The sequence below is a fragment of the Parus major genome, chromosome 5 (assembly GCF_001522545.3).
Source record: "Parus major isolate Abel chromosome 5, Parus_major1.1, whole genome shotgun sequence".
In the NCBI taxonomy this organism is placed as follows: domain Eukaryota; kingdom Metazoa; phylum Chordata; class Aves; order Passeriformes; family Paridae; genus Parus; species Parus major.
In genome coordinates, this window is record NC_031774.1 from 51,778,083 (window position 1) to 51,803,018 (window position 24,936).

A 24,936-nucleotide genomic window follows, 5' to 3' on the forward strand; every position below is an offset into this window, starting at 1 on the left:
CAGGTTCCCTAACATCTCTGCATAGTTTTGAAATGCAGAATTTAAAACACTAAAATTGCAATCACAACATAACTGCTCCAGAAATACTTCACATTACCATTTTTATAATTATCTATCTTTGGATCAATACCTTATGAAGGTCCTCCTTTTCTTGCCTCAGTACTCTGCACTGCTTTTCTAGTCCTTTCAGCTTGTGTATGGAGTCTTCATGTTCTTGTCGAAAAGCCACCGCATCCGCAAGCTGAGCTTCCAGTTTACTTATATCTGAAATTAATACATATGAAAGGTAACTGATCCCAAATTAACACCAGTAAAACAAGCCACATTACACATGCAAATTGGCATCACTGTACTTGGAAAATCAACTTCTTTCCTATTCCCACAATTTTAGACTGTTTAAAGTAACTTTGGGACACCTGGTTCAAAATATTTTTTTTTTCAGTCCCAAAGATGGTGATCTCTAAGTGAAAAAAACTTAGCACAGGGCTTTGTTTTTGAGGAACACAACTTCTAACCCTTGAAAATACTAAAATAAACTTGAAATGTGACAATTCCAGTTCTAGTAATGTGTTTCCTAAATAGTTTTCATTATTCAACAAAAGGGCAACAGTCATTAGTATATCCAGCAAGACATGCAAGGACTATTTATTTTCTAGATAAGAACTAATGAATAGTTTGGGAAAGAAATACCATCTTGCACAAGGTAACCTGGAGACCTGACTGCCCATAGTCTTGGCAGCTTGTTCTCGCTTTACTTTCAAGAACAACTAAAGAAATTTGATTTAAAATCATTGGTTTTAAGTGCAAAAAACCCAGCATAGCCACCTTTATATACTCCTGCTCAGTCTTACTAATTCTAAGAAAATGAACTGCCATTCTCTATTTGGTTTTAATTACTCCTTTTATTAAACAAATAAATAAGAAATTTCATAGGGAATAATAGTCTCACTCAAGTTCCACTGATATCTGTGGCAGAACAGGAAAATGTTCATGATCCCAAGCAATGCTGTAATGCTTGAAGTTTTATCCCCTTCCTCAGTTCAGAACAAATGTCCTCCCACCCTATATAAACTAATGCTACTTCTTTTTAAATCAGAACATACTTCTAAAATTTATATTTAACAGGACATCACTGGTTGAAGAACTAGATAAACCTGAAAGAATAAATCTTTATTTCTAGAAAAACCTGAATGCAAAAGTAGAATCTTAACCTAACTACTGCGATTCAAACCTAATTTCAGAATACACAAGAATAGCTTTTTTGGAATGATAATCTATGTTGGAGAGTGGAGCTGATTTTTGCAGTGCATACACCTACAAAAAGGGTATATTGTCAAATGAAATGGGGAAAAAATATTCTAAAAAAATTGGCATCAGCAACTCAGCATCTGAACTCACACTATATAGGCCTCTATAAAACTCTCAGCCAAGTAATTAGAATTCAAAACTACCACTTTGTTTATCATTGATTCCCACTTAAAAATTAGGTGCTAACAGGAGGTTTGCATGGATAAACTAATAGCATTGTCAAGCAACAGATTTTCAGTGATATGGGTGAGTCAGTCTTCCCTTGGGACAGATGCCAGTATTTGTTTTTCTGCAGCACTCAGTGCTTCCTAATTAATGCATCACCAAACACAGAAACACAAAGGGAGCAGAAGCTCAGAAATATTTAAATGTGAACTACTACTACACATCCCCCCATCTACTCCTTTATGTAACTAAAGAGCAACCAGACTTCCGCCTCTCACACCTTCCTCCAAGTAAAACCTCTCCAACACAATACTCCTCCCCAAATGGAGGAGTAAGAACAGAATCTCCTGAGATTTTTAGGGAAATGAATATCACACAAAATATTTAACTAAATCCATCTTCACAATTCATCACACTCTGGACTTCCCATGCTAGTACATGCTATCAAGCCAAGCAAGTGGAAGAACTAGTTAAGCACTCATCTGGAAAAAACTTAAATGCCTCTTAATATTGAACAAGGCTTTAAAAAAAACCTTTGTTTTTTAAATACCTCAAGAACATTAATTCTACTTATTGCAAAGTAAATTGCATTACTATAATTACCATGCTGGAGGCTTACCTGTTAATTTGTTCTTCAACCGTTCAATTTCTTCATTTAGTTTTTTAATCTCCTTATCACGGCTTGTATTTGCCGTAACGCACACTGGACCTTGGAGGCTCTGCACTGTCTGTGTAGATTCTTAAAATCCATAAAGAAAGGAAAAGATTTTCAATAAAATATATTCCAGTGAGCAGAACTAAGAGTCTAAACAAATATAAACCACTAACCTTGCAGTTTTCTGTTCAAATCCGTATTTTCTTGTTCTAATTTCCGTATTTTCTTTTCATAGCCTTCTATTTGTGAAGTGTTCTTTAAATCTCGCTGTACATCCATATCTTTGGTTACAGTGTCAGACTGCAGCACACTCTTTAAAGTGCCTCTATCAGATAAAGAACTGAAAAGAAATACCTAAGTTAGGACATTTTAATAAATACTCACAGCAGTCTATAGCTGGGACATGCTGGGATTCCACCAAATATGCACCTTAAATTTACAGTACAATTAGTGCAGTAATTGTTACTGTAGAGACAATTCTCAGGGTAAAGTTATTATTCCCTAGCTACTGTGCATGCTGCTGTAGAATTAGGATACCTGCATGCAGGACTTCAGTGATGCAGATATACCTTCACAAACTGCCTATATGATTGAAAATGTTAACTCTCCCATGCCCAAGCTTAAAGGTACCTGCCAGAAATGGAAGCAGGTATGTGTACCTGCACTGAGATGGCTGAGGGACAACCCCAGAAGTTTAGTTTAAAGCATGGCAAAGATGGATTTAAATCAAGGCACGTGATCTCACTGTGAGAAGGATGACATGCGTGTTTTAGGTTCATGGGGCAACAAACCCTAGCAAAGAGAATTAATGGAACAATAAACTGGCCAGAATACTCTTACATCAGACAAAAGCAAATGTTTGAGAGCTCTCTGAAGTCAGATGGAGGCCATTTTAAAGATATGCAAAGTGAGCCACTTTGTCCATGCTCAGAGCCCTCTGTGTTAACTTGGTCTAACAGCAGGACAGTGGAGCGATGAGAAAATCCTGAAAACTCCTGGCAGATGTCCAGTATGGACAAGACTTGCACTCAGCCTCTCAATGCAGAAACTGCAACTGACACATCTAGTCCCTTAACTTTCTTTCATTTCAAATAGAAAAAATATTAAATACAACAGCACCTAATCTTGGCAAACAGGATCAAAATATGTTCAGACATTTGGAAAAAAATCGGCAACAAGGAATAAGGGTTTGGCAACAGGTATACCTATGGAAAGCAAACTGTCTATAAAAATGAGAATTCCCAGGAATTAGCTGCATTTGGGAAACAAGTTTCCTTTATAAAACATATCCTTTGCTTACCTGTCAGTTGTGTATGTAAACCCAACAAATGGTAAATGCAATCCAGAAAAGCCTGTATGAGAACTTGGTGGCACCACTTCCTGCATGAAAACAACGTGCATGAAAACCCAAGAGAGAACACATACAGAGTGAAAGGCATTTCACTGAGCCTCAACAGCTAAAAGAGAGACAGCTAATGGAAAGATTTTTCTTAATACACCAACTGACAATTGGCAGTTATGCTCCACTGCCCCTGGACAAGCTTTATTTCAGATTAGGTCGCCTAATAGAATGAGTTGAATTTCGGAGCCTCTTGAACTGGCACTTGAAAGGGCAGCATTTCAACAAGTTCAAAGCACAATGCAGCCAGTAAAAGGAAACCCAAAATTTCAAGTTCCTAATTAAAAGTGACCTGGCACCAAAATTCATGCTGTTAGTGTTAGTGTTCTAGTTACTGTCAGACATGTAATCAAAAAATGTGCCAAAAGCTCCTAATTTCTTGGAATACAAGCCAATGAACAAATTACCACAAAAGCTCTCTACTCCTCCTGACACATTTGCAAGCTACAAGACAACAGGAGTGGAGGAGTTGAACACCAATGTTCCCTACTCCAAGAACCAACCTCCCACTTCTTAAGTCAGCAGAGAAGTAGCAGGATGAGTCCTCTCACTTGGACAGCATTGTTTGCAAGACTCACAAAGAATATATGTGTATTTCTAAAGGCGGATTTTTTTTTTCACCTTTGAAAAGGCATAAATCCATCTACTAGCTTCTTGTAAAGGTGAACTAAAAGGGTAACTGAGGGGCTTTTTTCCCTACCTAAATATGTTTTAACTTTGACCATATAAGAGTAATGCAGTCTGGGAAGTGCCACCACTTAAAAAAGCAGCTCATGATTTCTGATAAGAAAAAATGCAAAGAGATGAAAAACTTGAATTTTTCACATTTGGAGGGACATATTTTTCATCTATTTATTTATTTTGAAGTAAGTTCTCACTACTACCTTACAGTGCAGCAAAGATCCATACTTCCATTAGTAATATTTAAAAACAAAGACTCACTGGATTTCTTAGTACATCATCATCTACATCAAAGTTTGAGGTGTCAGAAGGGCTGCTAACTTCTGGAATGTAAGGTGCTTCTAGGTTTCGGATGTTATCCCAATTAAGTCCTTCAAAAAATGCATGAGACTTAAAATCCTCTATTCCATTCTGTCCCAGCCTACGCTCCCTGCTGCAGATAAGTCGCTGAATAAGATCTTTTGCTTCTTCAGATACATCTGTAACATGGGATGGAAACTGAAATCGTTCCTAAAAAACAAAACAGATAAATTTTTAGAGAGGGAATTAATTCCAGAACTTTCAACTGCAGTTTCAAAAAAGCCATAAATTACACCAATAAAACTGGAAATGAATAATCAAATATTGTTCTAGTTACAGTGAGCAATGACACAGCACTATTCAGTACATTCAATGACAGACTTTTTGTCTTAAATTGGATTTCAAGTACAAGAAATAATTTTTCAATTTCTTTAAAACAGATATGTTTGACCTGTGATTACAGTAATTCTATTAGGAAATGCACCATTCTTTTTAAGATATACCAGAATTTTTATGTACTACAATATATTAAAGATCATACAGTAAAGACAAGCTGGTATTCTTAGCCAGGGGTCCACTAATCTCCTGGAGATGTACTCCTCATGATAAAATTAATTTCAATTCTTAAAATCCCATGATGTTAGTCAATTCTTTATGTTGTCACATTTAAGAATGTATTTTTCCAAAATATAGGTTAAATACCTCTTTTTCTTGTCAAAATATAATCTACATTTAGAATGTATTTCTATTATCATAGGCAAACATAAGATCTAAAAACTGTAATTACCACTAACAACTGAAATAATTCTCGACTGAAAAAATTGGAGTAATTTTGATTTTGTGATGATTGCTTAGATTTTCCAACAAGAAAATCGGCATTTAGAGAAAAATTTCAATTTATCAAAGAATTAAATTTCTGCAGTTCACAGAAGCAAGCATTCCTAAAACCTGAATCAAAACCTACACAACATCAATCTAATACACTGTGAAAAAGCAAACAACTACATCAATATCTTTATGTGGTAAGTTTCTCTGTAAACATGAACTCAGAACACAGGAGATTTAATACAGCTCTTACTTCATGATTCATAATCTTCCCGTAGGTTTCCACCAGTGACTCTGCATAGAAGGGTGTTTCACCATACAGCATTTCATACATGCAGACACCCAGTGACCACCAGTCACACTCAGGCCCATATTTCCCCATTCCATCTTCCATCGCTTGCAATATCTCAGGAGAGATGTAGTCAGGAGTACCCACTGCTACTGATGACTGTACCTTAAAAATAAGGCAAACATAATGCTCCTAACTTTCCAGTTTCTCTCAGCAATTGTGTCACTCAAACAATAGTATTTCTGATTAACACCACGACATGATTCTGGAGAAGGAAGAGATCAATAAATTCACAGCAACACAACAAAGAAAATATTAAAAAAGCAACAAAGACTTCAAAGATTAAGTTCCATTCTACTGCTACATAAAGTCAGTTGATATGTTTTACTCTGAACACAGTAGAAACCCAAAATAATCACAGATATTGTGAAAGCAGAAAGCAAAAGCAAAATATATTTTGCCTTTGTGTCTGTTTATACTTTCAAACTGCAATTTGCTGCCCAGAAGTTGAAATGAAAAATGAGTAAGTAGGTTGATCAGGTCCTAACCCTGAATTTTACAGTTTGATTTGAAGATACAGAACAAATTGGTTAAGTTTTATTGTGTCAGAAATCAGTCAAATGTGTATTGCCTTATGTGCAACTGGATGTACTACAGGAATAATGTAGAGAATTTACTCTGTGCAAAAGTAGTAGGGAAGCCCTGACCATCAAGGCAAACTAATCTCTAGGAATATGTTCTAAATTCTAATGGCTCCCTCATTTTGCATTTTTTATGGTAAAGCTCTGACAGGCATTTTATGAATAGAGAACATCAACAAGATGTGAGTTTGTGCCAAAACCAGTGAAGGATGCTGCATGTCATACTTTGGCAGGACTGGCACCCCTGGAAGTGCCCTAAACGAGGCAAAACAAACAAAATCTGTCACAAGCAATTCAGCTTTGAGAGGTAAATCCAATCTGCTGCATAAGATGGCCAATTACCATCATGTTGCTGTTCCATTTGTCAAAAGCATATAAAACAAACCGTTTATTAATTATAGAATCAGGACAATCATTTAGGTTGGAAAAGACCTCTAAGATCATACTGTCCAGCTGTTAACTGAGCACTGACAAGTCCACCTAAATCATGTCCCCAAGTGTCACATCTACACATTGTTTCGACACCTACAGGGATGGTGACTCCACATCTGTGTGTGCCTAACTGGTGTAGCAGGTCACTCACCCTTCCCCCTTGGACTCAAATGGTCATTAGAAGAAAAAATGAAAAGCAGAAAAATATAACAAAAAATAACTTAAAAGGTCAGCAGTCTGGAAAACACAGAGATGAAGATTTCAAAAATGCATTTAAGTATGTTAAGTTATACTGTATGCTCAATTTTTAGGATGTCAGAAAGTTCATAATCATCACATCCCTGATGCACACTGATGAGGTCTAATCTCTTAAATATCAGCAACTCATTTAGATATCAGTGACCCAAATAAATTTTGCTTCATACATACTGTGCCATCTTCACTCATTTTCAGACAGGACCCAAAGTCTGCCAGTCGTATGTGGCCGTTCATGTCCAAAAGAACATTATCAGGCTTTATATCCCTGTCATAATAGAAGTGCAAAGATTTAAACATACAGTATTAGCTCTGCTTGTAAAGATTTGCAATCAAAATAACATAGAATTTTACCACTGATGTAAACTCCTTTTATGGTACTATTTATGGCTCTCTCCTCTTGACCAACCTTAAACCCAGAGGTTTTGCCGCACCATAAAACCTGCGTTTCTTTTCACATTTTAAGTTCCAAATGCCACTACATGTGTTGAAAAGCTTAAAAACTACAACACCTCCAGTTTAATCTTTGAGAAGGAGACTAGAATTACTAGGAGTAAACAAAGATAAGGTGCTTTAATATATGTTGCTACAGAGATGTGGAAGCTGACAATGGCTGATTTTTAAGGTGCTGAATTCCAGCTTCACACTTGACATTTGTGAGAAAAACAGTGACAGATTTAACAAAGGGTAAAGGGTATTTACATATATATAAAAATCCGGCCAACCTGATACATTTTTCCAACACAAACTTGAATTAACCTTATTTAACCAAGGGCTAATGCTCTGAAATTAATTACTGAAATGTCACTAATACTGCTGCTCATTAGCTGTTTTAATACAAAATAATAAATGCTAATCTATGCCTGTCTACATAAATTTAAATGCATATTTACTTGTGATAATACACAAAAATATGTGCTGAGAAAATTAGACTATGTCACTATGCTTCCTCAACATATTCATTAGTAATTCTGCATTATTAAACTTATTCCATATATTTCAGTTCCAGATATTGTCAACATTTCACAAGCACAAGTCAAGTTCAGTAGTTGCAGGGGACTATGAAAACTAATATACAACTATACACTAATTTGTTCGTTTTTTAAAGAACACTGCTCACAGTGGCACTTGCAGCATGAGCCAATCTCTGCTTGGCATGCAGCTCTCACTTGCCTCAGGGACCAGAACTGCTGTTCAGAAAGGCATAATGCCTCCTTTCTGTGCTCCACTGTCTCCTATCTACAGCTAACAGGTCGTATAAGCCCTCAAAGGGTCTCTGAAACCATCTCCAGAGCAATCATGCTTCCTCCTAATCCATTCCTGTTGCCAAGCAGTAATTTCTTGGGCATTGGCACATGACCTGTTCAAAGCACATGTTTTGACTCCTATTGCCACAACAGACCTTTGTTCAGCCCCATGAAGAGATGTAGCTGCTCAGTAAGTCAGGCCACCTTCCTTGGAAATTGGTGCAATGGTGCCTCTAGTGAACTTCTCTGAGGCTGTAACATTTTTAAATCCTCGAGTATCGTCCATATTTACTCACAGGAGTTTTAGAGGGTTTAAATATCTTTTCAATTTTTAAAACAGCAATCAAAAAGCAATCAGAATAGTTCAAAGCATTATAGTTGAGAATCCCTATGGTTTTTAAACTTTAACTGTACAGCTACTACCAACCACAACCTTAGTTTACTTGATGGTAGCCACTGATTCAGAATACACATCTTGTGTGCAAAAACAACTAGCACATCCCCACTGATTACAAAAGCTGTTCGAGAATGACCTCAGGTAAGTAGATGCACTGATGTTATCATGGGCTTACTGTGCATAAATTTTGCAGAATGTCTAAACATCTGTAGAAAGTTCAAACCATTTCAAACCGCTTCAAACATCTAGGTTGCTTGGACAAAGGCAGATAAATATTTAGTAAGTGAATTGAGAATAAGTCAAGAGCCCTGATTAAAAATAGAACAGATTTTAAAAGGTTATTCAGATAAATGTCACTGCATCTGATATCAATCCATTAAAACTTGGTATTTAAAATAAAGTATCTTATACAGCTATTATACAGCATAAAGTAAGCACGTATCTATATTAGTTTGCCTTTGGCTACTGTATGCATTTGTATACACAGCAGTAAATTTGGGATTAACTTCATATAACTGTACATGTATTTTTTGCCAAATGAGAAGCCATTTTACCTGTGCACATAATGCAGCTCATGTATGGAATGTATAGCAAGCACCATTTCACCAATGTAGAACCTAGCCATATCTTCAGGAAGCTTGTCTTCAAACTTACTGAGAAGTGTCAGCAAGTCACCACCAACATAGTAGTCCATCACTAGATACTGAAAATGGAGAAATAAAGCAATCAAGTACTGAGAGACAGCTGGCAAGAAGAAAAAAATAAATAAGTTCATCAGTTAACCCCTGAAAAAACCCTTTCACTATTTTTTTCCTTGCCTGTGGAAAGTAGTCAAAATTGGTGGTCTTCTGTTTTACTTTTATTTACTTAGTATAAAAAGGAATCATATTCCTTTAATAATCACAGTAAGAATGGCACATCAGCATTTAGTTCCTACAACTAAAAACCCCAAATAAAATATAGCAACAACAAAGAAGTAAATCAGGATAGGTTTATTTCTGTATTAACTAGTATCACAGAGAAAATGACCTGATATCACCAAAACTAATGTATGTTATTGACTCTTAAACTGAAAATTTCCAAAGCATGATGAAAGAGGGGAAAAAAAAAAAAGTATAGTTAAAATCAATACTTGATGTGGCTTAGTCTAAAATACACATTTCATCACTACTTGTAGTTTTGGTACCATTTCAATATTAGTCGTTGGTCCTGGCACTTATCACATCAACGTCTTCAGATACTCATCTCGGCACATTCCACATTATGGATACATAACACAGCTGGCAAGAGTTTGATGTCACTGTACACGACATTACTATACTATACATGGATGCCCATGACAAGCCAAAAAGCACTGTCAAGCCAGAGGCACTAAAGTGGGAAATTTTAAAGTCCAAGATTAATGTTCTTTGAAATATATTTCAGTGAAAAAGTAAACAGCCTCCTTCCTAGGCCAATCAGGCACCATCCTATCCATGGAAAGGACCAATACTGATAGAGTGACATGAAAGAAAAGGACCCAGGCATGCTATTTGTTCCTTATACAAAACAAGGATTATGTTTCAGATATTTCCTAGCAATATCCACCTAAATCCAGACCATCACTTCAAGTATAATGACTTCATCTAGTACTACCAATCTTGAGCCATTTTGTTCCATGTTTCCCAAGATGATTTGATATATGGTTTTAGGATTAACTTTGCTTATCTTGGAATTAAGTGTCCAAAGCCATCATCTTATGTTTCCCCCCAAAGTAAAGCACACTAGAGCCCATCATCCCTGCCACAGATTCATCTTCCATGATGGAAGCAAATTAAAGAAGAGAGAAATGCCAAGAACATCAAGTGCAATATTAGCCATTTCCTCACTATCTTTTGGATTGAAAGAGTGACTCCAAAAGCCACAAGTTTTGGTATTTTTTTCTATTTTATTCAAAGTACTGCTTAATCTGATAGGCAAATTGCATCACTTATGTTGTGATCATCAAATGATCACATAAATCAATCTGTGAATATTGCTCCAAGGAACTTTGAACATATACTGAACACTGTACACTTGCAACACTTATGTTTGAAAACAAAATGCTACGGACAGAAACCACTGATGTTCTAAAAGGGCTATTATCTTGAAGTATTTTCTCTCAAATTCAAGGAAAAGAGACTTTATATAGAACCTTCTGTGGGAAGCGAAATGTCTTCCCTGTCAGAGACAAGGTAATGCAATTCTGTCAGCTCCCTAAGCATTTATAACGCAACACAAACTCAGGTGACCCATGAAGGAAGGCACTTGGATCACAGAAAGATGGTGAGATCTCCTCTATGAGGAAGCAGAACTTTATTAATCTTTCAATTCAAAATGATCTGCTTTCCAGGAGGTGCTTCTCTCTTCTTATGGGTTAAAATAAAAGCTATTCTGATGCTGAAATCTAGCAGTAGTGCATTTCTTCCAGGGAAGTGACTACATCAAACGGTGAGAGTAGTTAGAAATCAAAGGAAAAAATACTCTCATGAGTACCCAGAAGCCTTTGAGAGGCTGATAGCAGTCAAATACACATATGTCCTTTTTTATGAATGAGACTGGGAAAGAAAATTAAGAGATATGAATCTGGAAGAGATGGAGAACTTCAAGTTCCATACAAGTTTTCAATATTCATGGACTATGTTTCACTTTTAATATTCATGGACTATGTTTCACTTCCATCATATCTGCTTCAGCTAAATCACCAAAGGTTAATTCAACCCATCTGGACACAGGCTATCTCTTACGAAAGCATTTTAAGAACCAGAAAAAAGTTATGCAGCATTTCCACGTTTCCCTTTAAGATCTGGCTGTTTAGAAAACAGTAATGCATGGTGCATTTACTTGAAAGGTTTTTAAACTACAAGAGCAGAATCAGAAAATTAACTCCAGAACATAAACATTTCATAAAATTTTGTAGTTCTTGTTTAGGTTCTGCATTATAAAATGCTCTGTTAATACTAAAGGGAGAGAATAAAACTCTAAGTACTTTTAGACTCTCCAAAGGCAGATACTACTTTTCTACGTTAGTATCTTACTTTTTCTCTGTCTCATTCTGAACCCTTTATCATTCAGCCAGAGGAGGCAGAGCACAAGGGGAAGACACAAGGCTCTCCATCTGCTCAGGGTTAGCTTATGTGATTTTGCATTTAAGAATCACTAGATATGATGTGCAAACATCACTGGGAGGAAATACTGGAACCTAGAGATTTCCCTTGCAGAGGACCAGGTTGTAAAACCAAGCTCTGCAGTCTGTTCTTGTTTTGTTCTTTTTTGTGGCAGGGACGTCACCCCAGGACAGTTTTCAGCTGAGTATTCCATTCTACAAGGACCAAGGATTAACAGCACAGCTAAAAAGTAAAGCAAATTTGCCCAGGCTTTGTAACAAGGCAGCACTCTCCAGGATGAGGAAACATAGCTATAAACTTAAAGCTCCAAAGAGAATTGAAAAGAGATCTTTTAGTCCTTCTGTCCAGGTTTTTAGATTAGAAAGAGAACCTTCTGTCCAGGTTTTTAGATTAATTGATTTCTTGATGTGTTTCACCTTTTCGTCATGCATCATTTACAATGGTGACTGAGCTGTGGATCCACTCCATCTGCGAGCACCAGACATTTACATTTACAGGAGATGGTTTCTGAGTAACAGACCAAATTGGAAGGCAGCATCTCAGCACCTTCCAATGCACATGCAGAAGCAGACCTCAGGCAAATTGGGCATCTGCTGACTTTGGCTGTCAAGCAGAACTGCTGCCTTCTTAGATACTGGATCTTAAGTTAGATGTCTACGTTCTGCTGTCAGGTGAAACTTTAATATATAAACACCTTTGAGAACTTTGGGAAAAGATCCCCCCTCTATGCTGTCTTTGCTTATTGCTTGTTATCTCACACAGCTAACTCTTTTTCCTTAGGTAGCTCCATTCTTACAAGCTACTTGGAAATACAAAACTGGATGCTTTTTATGCAAGTCTGAAGGATGGTTCTGTGAGAATTTGAAACTACAAACTGATTTGAAATCATGAGGCAGTGCCAGAGATAGCTAAACTGTGAGAGATGAAAATCTGGACCTATCACAAACGATTCAATGGAAATAGCCTGTAAATGAGGGCCTAAGATGTGACTACTTATTTTCCTACTGTCTGCTTGTTATTCTAGAAATACTCCAAACGTGACAAAGTAATGTGTTTTGTCTCAGCATCTGTGGAAGTGTTGGAGTATTTGCTAACTCTTACTTAGTTCCTGAACTCTTTGGCAGTCTTTTATCAATACATTTTCTCTTATTTATATCCTTGACCTGCTACCATGCTAGTGAAGTGTTAAGAAGTGAAAACTTTGACACTACAGTTATGTCAGATGTTACAGAAACAGCAGGTTTTCAAACCAGCCTGAAGGAGCCACAGGGAAGCTGTATGGTTCTGTATATTGCAGAGTACTGGGGCTTTACTGACTTTACTCTTAACCAGTACTCTGCTGTATTCTGTAACTAAAGCAAACAGAGCTTGTATGTCACAGTTCTAGTAACCACTCACAAAGAAATGTCACAAGAGTACAGATTTTCTTTATAAATGTTTGCTAAAGTCTCTCAAATTACTGAGATGACCAATCTGCTAATTTAAAAACACACTTTATAGAAATACTTGTAAGAAATAGGCTTTTTTTTTACCCTAATGATTTTAAAATACCAAACTTTTAAATTACTTTTGCCAGTTTAAAACAAAATCTTGCTTTAAAAGACACTGTGAAAGTTTAAAATAATATATTTCTTACTTTCAGAGACTTAACACATCTCAGATTACTTAATAGCAACCTTATCCAAAATACTAAATTTGAACATGGCATTTTTTTATGCAAGGGGAGATTAGTTAATTTAGGATGCTTAACTGAATCTCTATGTACTACAGTCCTACCCAACTTTTTCACTCCCCTGGAGTTACAGTCAGTCCCTTTGAAGTTTGGCTTCAAGGAGAAAACGAGAATGTTTAAACACTGCTGTGAGGCATGAGGTGGATTGATTTAATGCACTAACGTTTTTAAAATATTCCAAAAATAAAGTTATTTCACAAGCCAGAGTTTTATTTCCTGATTAATCAAACATACCAAATAGTTCTCATCTTGAAAGGCATAGTGCAATGTAGTAATCCACTGACAGTCTCCATTCACCAAGACATTTCTCTCCTCTCGGAAGCAAGCTGTCTAAAGGAAGAGAGGGGGAGAAAAGCCATTGTCAACATCAACAAGCAGTTTTCACAGGATGAATATATATGGATGTTTTATGGGATTATTTCAAATTACTGAACAGAGGTCTCTATTCACTGGAATTCAGTCTACACAAGTGACATGCCAGGGAATCTCTGCAGGTTTCAGTCAGGCATTCAGTCACTCTAATCCTGACTGCAACTTTAAAAAACCAAACCAAATGAAAAAACCCACCAACCCCCTCTCCCCTGCCCAAATCCAAAACCTCTGCACCAACACACAACACCCCCCAACACCAAAAAGCCCACAAACCAGTTCGAGACAAAGATAAACCTTTGTTTTACCAAATATTTTTAAAAGTCAGAAAATAATAACTTGTCACCATCTGTAGCAGAAAGATAATGGCTCTAGGAAAGTAAGTCTGATTCTTCTAATAAAGACCTTTATGAAAACCATTTCATGTCTACTTTTATTACATTACAGTCCCAATTCCAGACACTGCTAACACAGTATCGGAAATAACCATATTTTACTATTACTGTCTTATCTTTGTCCAGTATAACACATTTTCATTTTCAATAATGTTTACTTCAAATGGCACACTGCAGCACTTCAGAGAAGCAAGCTCTGTGTAACAGGTTTTCCCAGCATCTTTGCATAAAACCACCTTTCATAAACTTCAAGCGAGTACTCCCCAATAAAAATATATTAATGTTTTTATTGGATCAGAACTATTATGAAACAGATCTTGGGACTCTTCTCAATCCAGAGAGGCATTATCAGGATATTTGATAGCTACAGATTGAAGTGTTTGGGTCCTAGAAAAGAACTGATTTTTTTTTTTGTCATTGCCACTTTTTCAGATGTCTTAGAAAATGTACTATGGAAATGTGCCTGGGAAGCCCAAGCCTTATCATATACTGACTGCACCTTAGAAATTAATCTCCAACTATTTTCCCCTCAAAGGAAGCAAAATTCAATCTACATTTTTACTGAAGACCATGCTGTGGTCACATTGTAAATTAGTAATCACTGGTGCAAAGAGAACTAAATTGTAATTAAATGCCAACTGAGTGGTTTAACGGTTTATGAATGCAAGGCCAAAGTAGCGCTCTGCAAAAAGGACTGGCAGCTACAGCAGCGCCAAGTAATCCTATCCCCTTCCCACAGCACCAGAGCACAGCACTTCTCAGCTCTCCTGGCACCATGATGTGAGGAGGCTGCCAACACAGAAAACTAGTTTGTTTATTTTCGAAGACATCAGTCCCTTGATCCAGTTCACTGTGCAACCTCAAATAGCAGGGGAATGTTATGAACACTGAAAACCCAGTAATGCTGTTGAACACTGCATCATGAATTCAGAGCATAAAATTCTCCTTCTCTGCTTACACTAGCTTAAAAGGCCTTGAGACGTGACATGCAAAAAGCATGACAGGCTACCTAATCAGCCAGTCAGGACTTATTTGGAACTGTCAACAGTAATACACTAATGACTATGTATTTTGCTGTGAGAACAACGACTACAAATGGTCCTTATCAACATAAATGGCATGCCTATTTTTGCTTCCAACCCGTTTATGGATGTCAGGTGATATTCACTAACCTGTCCTCTTCCAACCATATGGGGTTACTTTCTTACAGCTAGTACATGAATAAGCAGTATTTTGCTATGTTCAATGTCATGCACAACAAACACAAACCAGTGTAACAATATGCTTCTTAAACCAGTAGTAGTAGTAGTAGTAATAATAATAATTTTATATAATACTAGATGCGGTGGATTAATAAAATACTTCAAGTCTGCTTTTTCAATGGAACTCTCAGTTTAAAAGGCTACTGTATTCTTGCAGTCTTTATGTAAAAATCTAACAGGTTATACCACATCTGGGAAATTTTTAACACCCAGATGTTGCATAAACTTGATATGCAGGTTTTAATGTCCTGCTTATCCAGAAAAGGCAAATCAAGCGAGCAAACTGATCAGGAAAAGACAAAGCAGTCCTGCAGAGAAGACAGCTCCTTTATTGTCCTCTGTAGATGGAGAAAATCAGCAGAAAGAAAACCTTTTCTGACAGTTACTTCTCCTAAGTTTGCACTGGAAAAACTATTGCTCATTATACATCTTTCATGCCTGCTTGGGAGGGCAAGACAAGTCAGTTGAATGGTTAGAATGCAGTTTGTAAACAGCTGTCTTCTCTACATGCAAAAGCTGCATCTCCTGAAGCCACTTAATGAAATTACTTTAAAAATGACTGAAGTAAGGCAGCATAGTGCTATTTCCATTAGAGTTTGGGAGACCCCTGCAAACATCTGTGTTTAAAATAATTCTGTACTGACCACTGAATTAACACAGCTGAAATCTGTGTATAAAGGGCACCAAATTTCCCTCCTACAGGGAAAGGCTTAATGCAGAATCGCTGATGCAGCACAGCCCAGGGTGTGAAATCTCCTGACAGCTCAAAGGAGAGCTGGGAGGGAGCGGCTGCTGCCGCCTCTAGAGAAGTGCATGGATGGATGGATGGACAGACTGTGACTAAATCAGGCAAAGGCAGCGGTGAAGAGGGGCTTAACAAGAGGGAGGAGATTTTGTCACAGGAAAAGGCCTGGCACTGACTCACTGAAAGGAAGGGAGGGACTAGGAAGGGCAGGCTAGGGGGAGGGTGGTCAGGAAGGGGACAGAAGAATGGGACAGGGAAGGGTCAGCGAGCTCACACCTCAGCAAAACTGCTATTGCTCACCCCTGAACAGAACTGCTGCAAGTCCTGATGTACTACATGTCTTTTCTCTTAAATTCTATTGCCCATTTATCTGCTAATTTACATAATATTATATATGTGCCACAAGGTTTTCCTCTACCATGGAGGAGTAAGTATCCTAGAAATACCTATCCTAGAAACCTGCTTCCCACTGTGTATTCTCAGTATTCTTTTCCTAATATGTGAAGTACCTATTTGCCTTTACATTCACACAATTTGTTGTGACAGTGTACACCTCCTTTTGCCAAAAAAACCCTTCTTAAACAGATTTACCTTCTTAACACGTTTTGTTTTACAATCTGAATCCAATTCCAAAATATTTAGTTATAATTTTACTAGCTATATGAATCCTGTTACAAACTGTAGGATGCAAAGCTCCTTAATGCATGCTTTCTGAATGGAAGAGAAGAAAGACCTTTCACATAACATTTTTGTATACAGCTGTGAATGCCATAGTAGCACCAATCTCAGCTTTCATGTAGTCTTTAACTTGCCTTTACTGTAAACAAAAATCTGGCCAATAAATTCAGGGTAAGAACTAGGGCAGACTGTCTGGTAAATGAATACACAGTAATGTTGAGAACAACAGATGCCTGGAAGGGACTGTCAGACTTGATTGCATTAAAACAGCTTAAGGGGAAAAAAAAAAAGAGAAAAGAACGAAGCTCCTATACTCATGAAATAATTCTTCCTAATCTGGAAGAGCTTCAATGTAATCTTCCTAATGCCATTTTAAAAATTCTCTGTGTTAAAAAACTGTATTACTTACCTCTGCCCTTTTAAGCATTTCCCATTTATTTAGAATTTTCATTGCATAAATGCGCTCTGTACACTTCATTTTAACAACTGCAACCTGAAATAATAAGATACCTTTATTTAACAGAAGCATGGTCAGAAAAATACAGTATTTGAAGAGATCAATATCACACAAAAGCATGGTCAGAGAAATACAGTTTTCAAACAGCTTAATGTTCACAATTCCATAAAATAAAAGTTACTAAGGAGTCATCAGTGATCAACTGACACACTGATAAACTGCAGTCTGAGTCTTTGCTCCTTCTGTATTCCTCCAACATTACTACTCTGTGCTTGATGCACCATGTGTGGTCAAGAGCTCATGATGAAGTACATAGGGGATGATACAGGAGGAGCATGAAGCTTTTCATATGAAGATGTGTAGTAAAGCTGCATTGTTTCCCAAAAACAAGTGAGGCTTGTAGTCATGCCTGCAGCCAGTGCGGCAACATTTAAAAGGGCAGCCTGAGAAAACAAGAAAGGCTGCTGTCAATAGAAGTACACTACATTTGACTAATTTGTTCTCACATTTCAGGTCTCAGGAACTTGAAAGGTATTTGCAAATTAGCATACTTTTGTGTACCGTTTACAGATATTTTAAAAGAAAAAAAATATTCATTTATTTATTCACCATTTTGCTTACAGCATTTTACTACGTATCCTGTGTATTAGACTTGCTTACACTGATCTATTATGAACAGTAGCTCTGCACACAGCTGTAAGTGAAAGAAAAAAAAAAAGAATACAAAAACTTCAAGGCTTAGGAATTCAAAGACTTTATTTTGACCAAGACTTGTATTCTCAAAGACCAAAATTAATTCTTGTGGTAACACCATCATTTCCACAAAGTTCTTCCAGTTGGGAAAATAAAAACAGGCATCATGACTAATACAGCAACATTTTCACAGGACTATACATGGTCTGCTTGAATATTTCTACTGCTATTTCTACTGCTTCTCAGCTCATCTCTATTTCAGAAGCAGAAAACCAACCAGCTTTCATTGCTTCCAACAGAGCTCTGAATAGCTGTGTGAAAAGGAATGACATCACCTTGCCTCTTCTGCTGCTTAAAAACTCTTACCTAGAAAGGCTTCAGCCACAGCAGCTTTAAGAAGCTGCTGACTACAAAATAAGGTTGGAATAGTGCATCAAGCAGAGCAACATTATAAAAAGTCTTAGGTCCTGAGGAGGGAAGAGGGAAACAGCATCACCTGCACTTTAGCAGTAAAGAAGTTCCAAGTGAGGGTCAGGGAAACTGCTGCTTCTCCAGTACCACAAGAACAGGATCTTCACATGTACACAGAAATTTCACCCTGCAGGTACACAGCTCAGCCCTCCACACCTCAGTGAGTGAAGCTCCACTCACCAGGTCACATAGTGGGTGACAGCACCTTGTATACACCTGCACAGTCATGTAACAGACACACAGCTCTGAAAAAGGGTACCACTGCAGGAAAGACATGGGAATCTGGCCCTGGATGCAGCTGGGAAAGGCACAGCACTAAGGAGCAGCTTCTCTAAGTGAAGTGGAATATCCAGAGCTACATTACAACCCCAATGTCTCCAGGCCTAGAAACACCTCCTACAGACACTGCTCATGCTGCAGGGGAAGAATGAGCAAGAAAGTCTCAACCAAACACATGAGGCTCCTTGGCACATATGAAACTGTTCAACTGACCTTCAGTAATGGCCTTAAATGTAAACAGCATTGCTCCTCTCCTCATCACAGTTAAAAGTAATTGTAAAAACCTCTCTCCATTCACTTAATTGGGTCATTACCCTGATCTAGCTGAAGGCACACTCTAAGTCAAACAGTGCATTAACAGCTTTTGAGAAACTGCAAGATGCTAACATTACCCACTACACTTTTTAAACTGTTCCAGACAGAACATGGTGACTCGGGAAATGCACACACCTCCAGTGCAGGGACAGGAAAAGAGCAGCATGAAAGTTACCTGCTGCAGAGGAATGAACCAATGCTCTGGGGCTGATGCAATTTGCAAGCACAGCTCTCTGAGCCCTGGTGCAGCAACAGTCAAGTTTCATAACGTCACAACACTAGAACTGCTAAGCCATTTAAGTACAAATACAGTGCACAAATCAGAACCCAGATAGACATCCACTGCACTTCATCTAATGCCATCACTGTCCAAAAGCATTGCAGGGTATCACAAGTTTGGAGCGTGCTCAAGTCCTGAGGAGCAATGGAAGCCTGGCATCATGGAAGGCAGGCACAGCTGAGGAGCTTTGCAAATGTTAGAACAAAGCGGCAAATGAAACAGGCCTGGAAAAAGAAGAAAGGAAAAGAAGAAAGGATGCCAAATCTGTAGGACAGACTTATTTAGCAATTCCCCAGTCACTAGCTATATTAGTGCTATTTATTTTCAACTGAAAAGACTGCTTTAAAAAGACCAATTTAAACTTTGTGGAGGAAGATAATTGTCTTCTGTGGAAGAAAAAGTATAGTTCATAAAAAGAAAGCTGACTCATATTTTCACATTAAGTGGTTATCAAGTTATGGCACCAGTAAACACACTGCTGCTTTAGTTATAAGGGTGACAGGGGGACAGCTTCTCGTGTCAGCAGAAAAATTCATTGAACCACACAGCAAATTAGGTAATCCCCCATGAATTTTATGTCTGGAAAGAAAGAAATCTTAGTCCTGCTGAAGGTATCTCACAGAGTGGACAGAATTTTTGCCTGACTTCCCAACCAATTCAAATAATTACGATTTTTATTTTTTTAAAAGAAAACAAACAGAAAAGCATAACTCAAACTTCATTGATGTCTGAACTTAAAGAGGGAAGCACAAATGAATCTATGCCCTGAAAAACTCAGTGCTATTATAAGGAAGAATACTGTTACAATATTGGAAAAGATCCTTTCTTAAAATACCTCAGCATTTACTCAAGTTACCTTTCTTTTACTTTCTTCATCAGGTGGCAGCATTTCTAAGTTTATTTTTGTCATATAATGCTTTGTCTCTTTCTGAGAGGCTGCAGTGGAGTTGTTTTTTCTTACTTTTATATTAATTCTTCCTTCTCTGGCATACCTTAAATTCAGTTACAGTAACCACACTGACCACTTTAGGAGATCAAACAGAGGCCATTGTTTGATCTGCAGTTGTGCTAACCATGCAAGATGTCTGGTTTTAAATATGATGGGTTTTAGCCTACATACAGATCCACCACATCTACTAATGTAAGGAAAAACCATTCAGTTGGTATTCAGTTTTTCCAAAGGAGGTACATTTGTAGGCTGCTACAAATGTCTGCTTTAAGAACAAGTTTCTGTCTTCAGCGTTTAAGTCTACTGGCTGAACAAGTGCTCATGTTATGCACAGACCAGAATTTTTTATTGGTGTTCACTCTACATTTCCAAGCTTAATACAATTTACACTGTATTAGAAGTTAAAAAAAAAAAAAAAAAAAAAAGAAAGTATGCTAAGGATAATGAAAGGAAAAAAAATGTACAAGCAGGGGTATGATAAAACAGCTTCTCAAAAGATGTAATAGCCTAAAATATTCCAGGCCTGGAAGAGGTAACAGCTATGAGACACACAGGAAACCATGAATGTCATGGAGAGGATGAACAGAGAACAATAATTTGCCATTTCTCATAACACAGACATTGAAAAGCATCAAATAAAAAAAAAAAAAAGGCAACAAGAGTTAGTACACAGTTAGTTAACAAAAAGGAAGTATTATTGTCACACAAAAGTTCTGGAACTCAGCCACAGGCTGCCGTGGCCACCTAAGTATTCAGAAAGTATTTAAATACATTCAAATTTATGCTTAATACCTGAGTAACACATATTGCAGTGTGGGCATCAGTGACTACTGACCACTGAGTTAAAGGGGTGGGCTGGGGAGTCCCTGAACCCTCAGCCACTGGAAACTGAAAATTCAGCTCTGCTCTGTCCTTGTATTTTTTCCCTACACTTCTCTACCTGGCCAAAGGGGTGGGATATGGGCTAACCAACCCACACATCTTTGGCCCAGAACTATCACTTTTAATACCCATCTCAAACTAAGGAAATTAAAACTTACTCCCAGTTTGCATCTCATAATTCCAGGCTGGAATGCAGAAGCAGGGGGGCCAAATGTTTAACAATCCAGATATTTAGGTAATCCTGTTTTATTAAGTCTTAAAAATGCGACAAGAAAAAAATGGCAGATGCAAGGGTTCCCCCATCACTGCAACCCCCCTTCCAGCCTGTATGGATTGTTTACGACCTGATTTGATTAGCATCGCTATGACTTGTCCTGCTCAAGATTGAGGCAACAGGAAAACTGCAATAAAGCTCAAGTATGCTTCCTCAAGGATTTCAGAAAGCCTAATCAATCCTAGTGCCTACACTTCAACCAACTTTAGACATATTTATAACAAAAAAAGTATGACAAGTGGGGCTAAAGCCTAACTGAGATCCATCTGTGGTAACTACAAGCCACAACACCCTATCAGATTTGTATTGCTTCTGCCATCCATTTCCTTCCTGTATTTTGTGTCTCAAAGCTCTGTTTCACTTGTAGTACAATAAAATAAAATAAAGAACAAAATAGCTAAAGTAGCTTTTCTAGACTTCAACAAGAGTTAGTATTTTGCTTCTTGAATTGTTTTATGTGAGTATTTTGCTATGTTTTGATCTTCAAAACTCGCTCAATTCTGACATTTAGGGCTGCACTGTGCAAAGCCATCCCAGGTCAAGTTCCACCTTTCCCAGTGTTCCAATGAAATCTACAGGGTGTGAATCTGAGCCAAATCATACTCTACAGACATGACAGAACTTCCCACCACTGTACTTTGCCCTTTGAGTGACATGATCAGCATTAGTAAGCAGCATCAAGTTACAAGTTTTCTTTTATGTAAATAGAAAGTATGGTGCAATAAAGTACAGAAATCATTTAAATGTAAGACCGGCTTTCCAGAATACAATTAAGACAGCTAACAAATACTTCTTAAAAATCATGCTGGCATTAATTTCAAAGCAGAGACAAAAAAACCCACTACAACACTATTCGTGCTCATGGCACCTTAAACTTTCTGGTAAAACTTATCTTTAAGGACTTGACTTACAGGTATAAAGTGAAACTGCAAAATGTTCTCAGCTGAAAAGAGGAGGAACACAGACATACAGATGATAATACTTGTTCAAACAGCTCATAATGCCAGGTAGTTAAGAAAAAAGGCAAACTGAATCTGGAATTCACAGGCAGATACACACCACTGGGGATGGGTAAACATTACTGCCTTGCAATACAAACTCACTGGAAACTCTACACACAGCCACACCTTAGAAAAATAAACTTCATCTGGAGCAGGTGTGAAAGAGGACGATTGAGGTGATCAAGAAACTAAAGAGCCTCTCATTCTACTATTGTGGGAATATAAAAACCCTTACTTGCTAAAAAAAGGGGAAAAAAAAGCATTATTGTTATTATTGAAGGCTGAAGTGGATGGGGTTCTGACCAACATAGTCTAGTGAAAGGTGTCCCCTGCCCATGACAGAGGTGCTGGAATGAGAGACTCTTTAAAGCTCCTTCCAACCAAAACCATTCTATGTAAAAATAAAAGTGGAAGGAAGGACATCAATAAAAGTGGATGATCAAAGATCTCCTCAATCTAACGGACAATAAAATTACATGGATAAAAGAGTGTAAAATACCATGAATTAACCTTTGACAGGAACTTGGAAAGGCTTTACACATTTGAGAAGAGATTTTAGTCAAGCCTTTCAACTGGGAGAAGAGACAAAATGCCATTTCAGATGTAAACAATTTACCCATAATGTCTTATTACCAGATTTATAATTTAATATTACATTCATTTCTCTTGGTTAAAGCTTGTTTATGCCACTTTTACTCTACTATTTCTGTCTCATGCTATTGATATCTTGAACACCAGCTACAGCAAAAACACTGCAGAAACTACTTTATCCTCCTAACACTTTCAGATAGGAAAAAGTCTTTAATATAGAGCTCATCAGTTGATAGTTTTAATACTGCATCTTTGAGGAAAAACTGGTCTGGGCTGCTGTATCAGTTTTTTAATGTCTATTTTACATATAAATTTAAAAACCAGAGTGTCTTTTGATAGAGTTCATATGCCATGGTGCAGATTTCCAAACCAAAATCAGGTTTTTTTGAGCATGCATTGTATATCTTCATATTGTGCAAATAAATCCCTTACAAGTACCAGCCAGAAAGATTCCACAGAAGAAGAATAAAGGCCTCAAATAGCACCTAAGCTGTTCCTCAGGACCAGGGGGTTTGCAGAGACAAATGGCTGCTCTCACAGCAGCACCACAATGAACTGCATGTGTCTCTCCAGCTCCTTGTAACCTGCCTGTCTCCATAGTTACTTGCTGCTGCCACACAAACACAGAGCTGGGGAGGACTGAGATAGCAACCAGCTCTTTTGAAGCATTTTCAAAACAAAGCAGCTTCTTTCTTCTTCCATTTCCACAGCAGAAAATAGCTTGCTTTGATTTAATTTTCTTTTTTTTCATAAAGAGTATATTAAAGAAAAGCAGAGCTAATTAAATACTTCTTTTGCATCGTATTCTGAATTCTTTGACTCTTTGAATAGTTGAATGAAAAGTGTCCTATATGATGTGCAATACTTTGGAATTCTGTTAATCTAAAATGTAGGAAGGCATAGTCCCTGCTGGGCACCTAAAGACAATAAAGACAACCACCAAAGCTTCTGAATAGGTGAGACAGCCTTAATTGCAGTCCGTAGGCTCCTGTGCCCCAGGTTAATTTCTAGAATTACATCAAAACACTGAACTCAGTACCCTACAGCTGTGATTACAAGGTGGAAAGGGCACAAAGAGCTCTGCCTCTTGCTGCCAAGCACAACTGACCACAGGAAGCTTAGGTTTTACATACTCACTTCTGACTCTCACTGCAACCTCAGTATCTCTCTCATTAGAAACTACATCAGTGATCAGAACCTGTGGTACACAGGGGATCAGTCTTATTCTCTCTCAACCATTATTTTCTTCAGGAAACACGTTTTTCTGTCTGTTGATCCCAGGTGACACTCTGACTAAGCATCCCAAGTTGAGGTGACGTATTATTACTGAACACTACACAGATCAAGTCTGTACACAACAGCATTTACATGAAAAGGTATTTCTAATCCATCCAGAACAGTAATACTTAGGTGGGGCACATTAAGAGTTTTAGTTATTTTTGTGCTAAGCAAGACCAAGCAGTTCCACCCTTCTGCTGGAACCACAGTAAGCATTGCTCATTCAAGAAATCCTTGCTAACAAACAAGGGAAGGAAAACAATTGTTTCAGACCCACGCTGCCAAATTTCCAGGAGGTGTCAGCCATGTTATGCAATCCAAGTTCTCAAACAAGGTACATTTTGAAGCATTCTTCCTTCAAAATGCTGCTCTTTGACTGGAATGTGTTGATCTACATCAGTGTACCTAAATGGTCTTTTAGACAAAATGAGGACATGCGACCCTAAAGGCATATACCAAGAACACAGAAAGCACTTCTCAGGCTGAACTGAGTTTCCCAGGTAAGCACAATCCCACCAAGCACAGGTTCTCATGACATCATTTCA

At 37.6% G+C, this 24,936-nt stretch overlaps 1 protein-coding gene across 13 annotated transcripts in view; it reads right to left on the reverse strand.

The window, feature by feature from the left end:
- The window catches only part of CDC42BPB (CDC42 binding protein kinase beta), a 90,832-nt gene that overhangs the window by 32,630 nt on the left and 33,266 nt on the right, over window positions 1-24,936 (reverse strand). For all 13 annotated transcript variants that reach the window (XR_004498054.1, XM_015630910.3, XM_015630922.2 and 10 more), the window contains exons 3-12: window positions 17,331-17,414; window positions 13,707-13,802; window positions 9,149-9,297; window positions 7,125-7,218; window positions 5,587-5,787; window positions 4,470-4,718; window positions 3,429-3,508; window positions 2,302-2,468; window positions 2,093-2,212; window positions 131-264 (exon numbers count right to left, since the gene is read on the reverse strand). Coding sequence is in view for 12 of the 13 variants with exons in the window: in XM_015630910.3 (XP_015486396.1) it covers window positions 131-264; window positions 2,093-2,212; window positions 2,302-2,468; window positions 3,429-3,508; window positions 4,470-4,718; window positions 5,587-5,787; window positions 7,125-7,218; window positions 9,149-9,297; window positions 13,707-13,802; window positions 17,331-17,414 (1,374 nt within the window). In the remaining variant the exon portion in view is untranslated. The remainder of the gene's footprint in view (window positions 1-130; window positions 265-2,092; window positions 2,213-2,301; window positions 2,469-3,428; window positions 3,509-4,469; window positions 4,719-5,586; window positions 5,788-7,124; window positions 7,219-9,148; window positions 9,298-13,706; window positions 13,803-17,330; window positions 17,415-24,936) is intronic.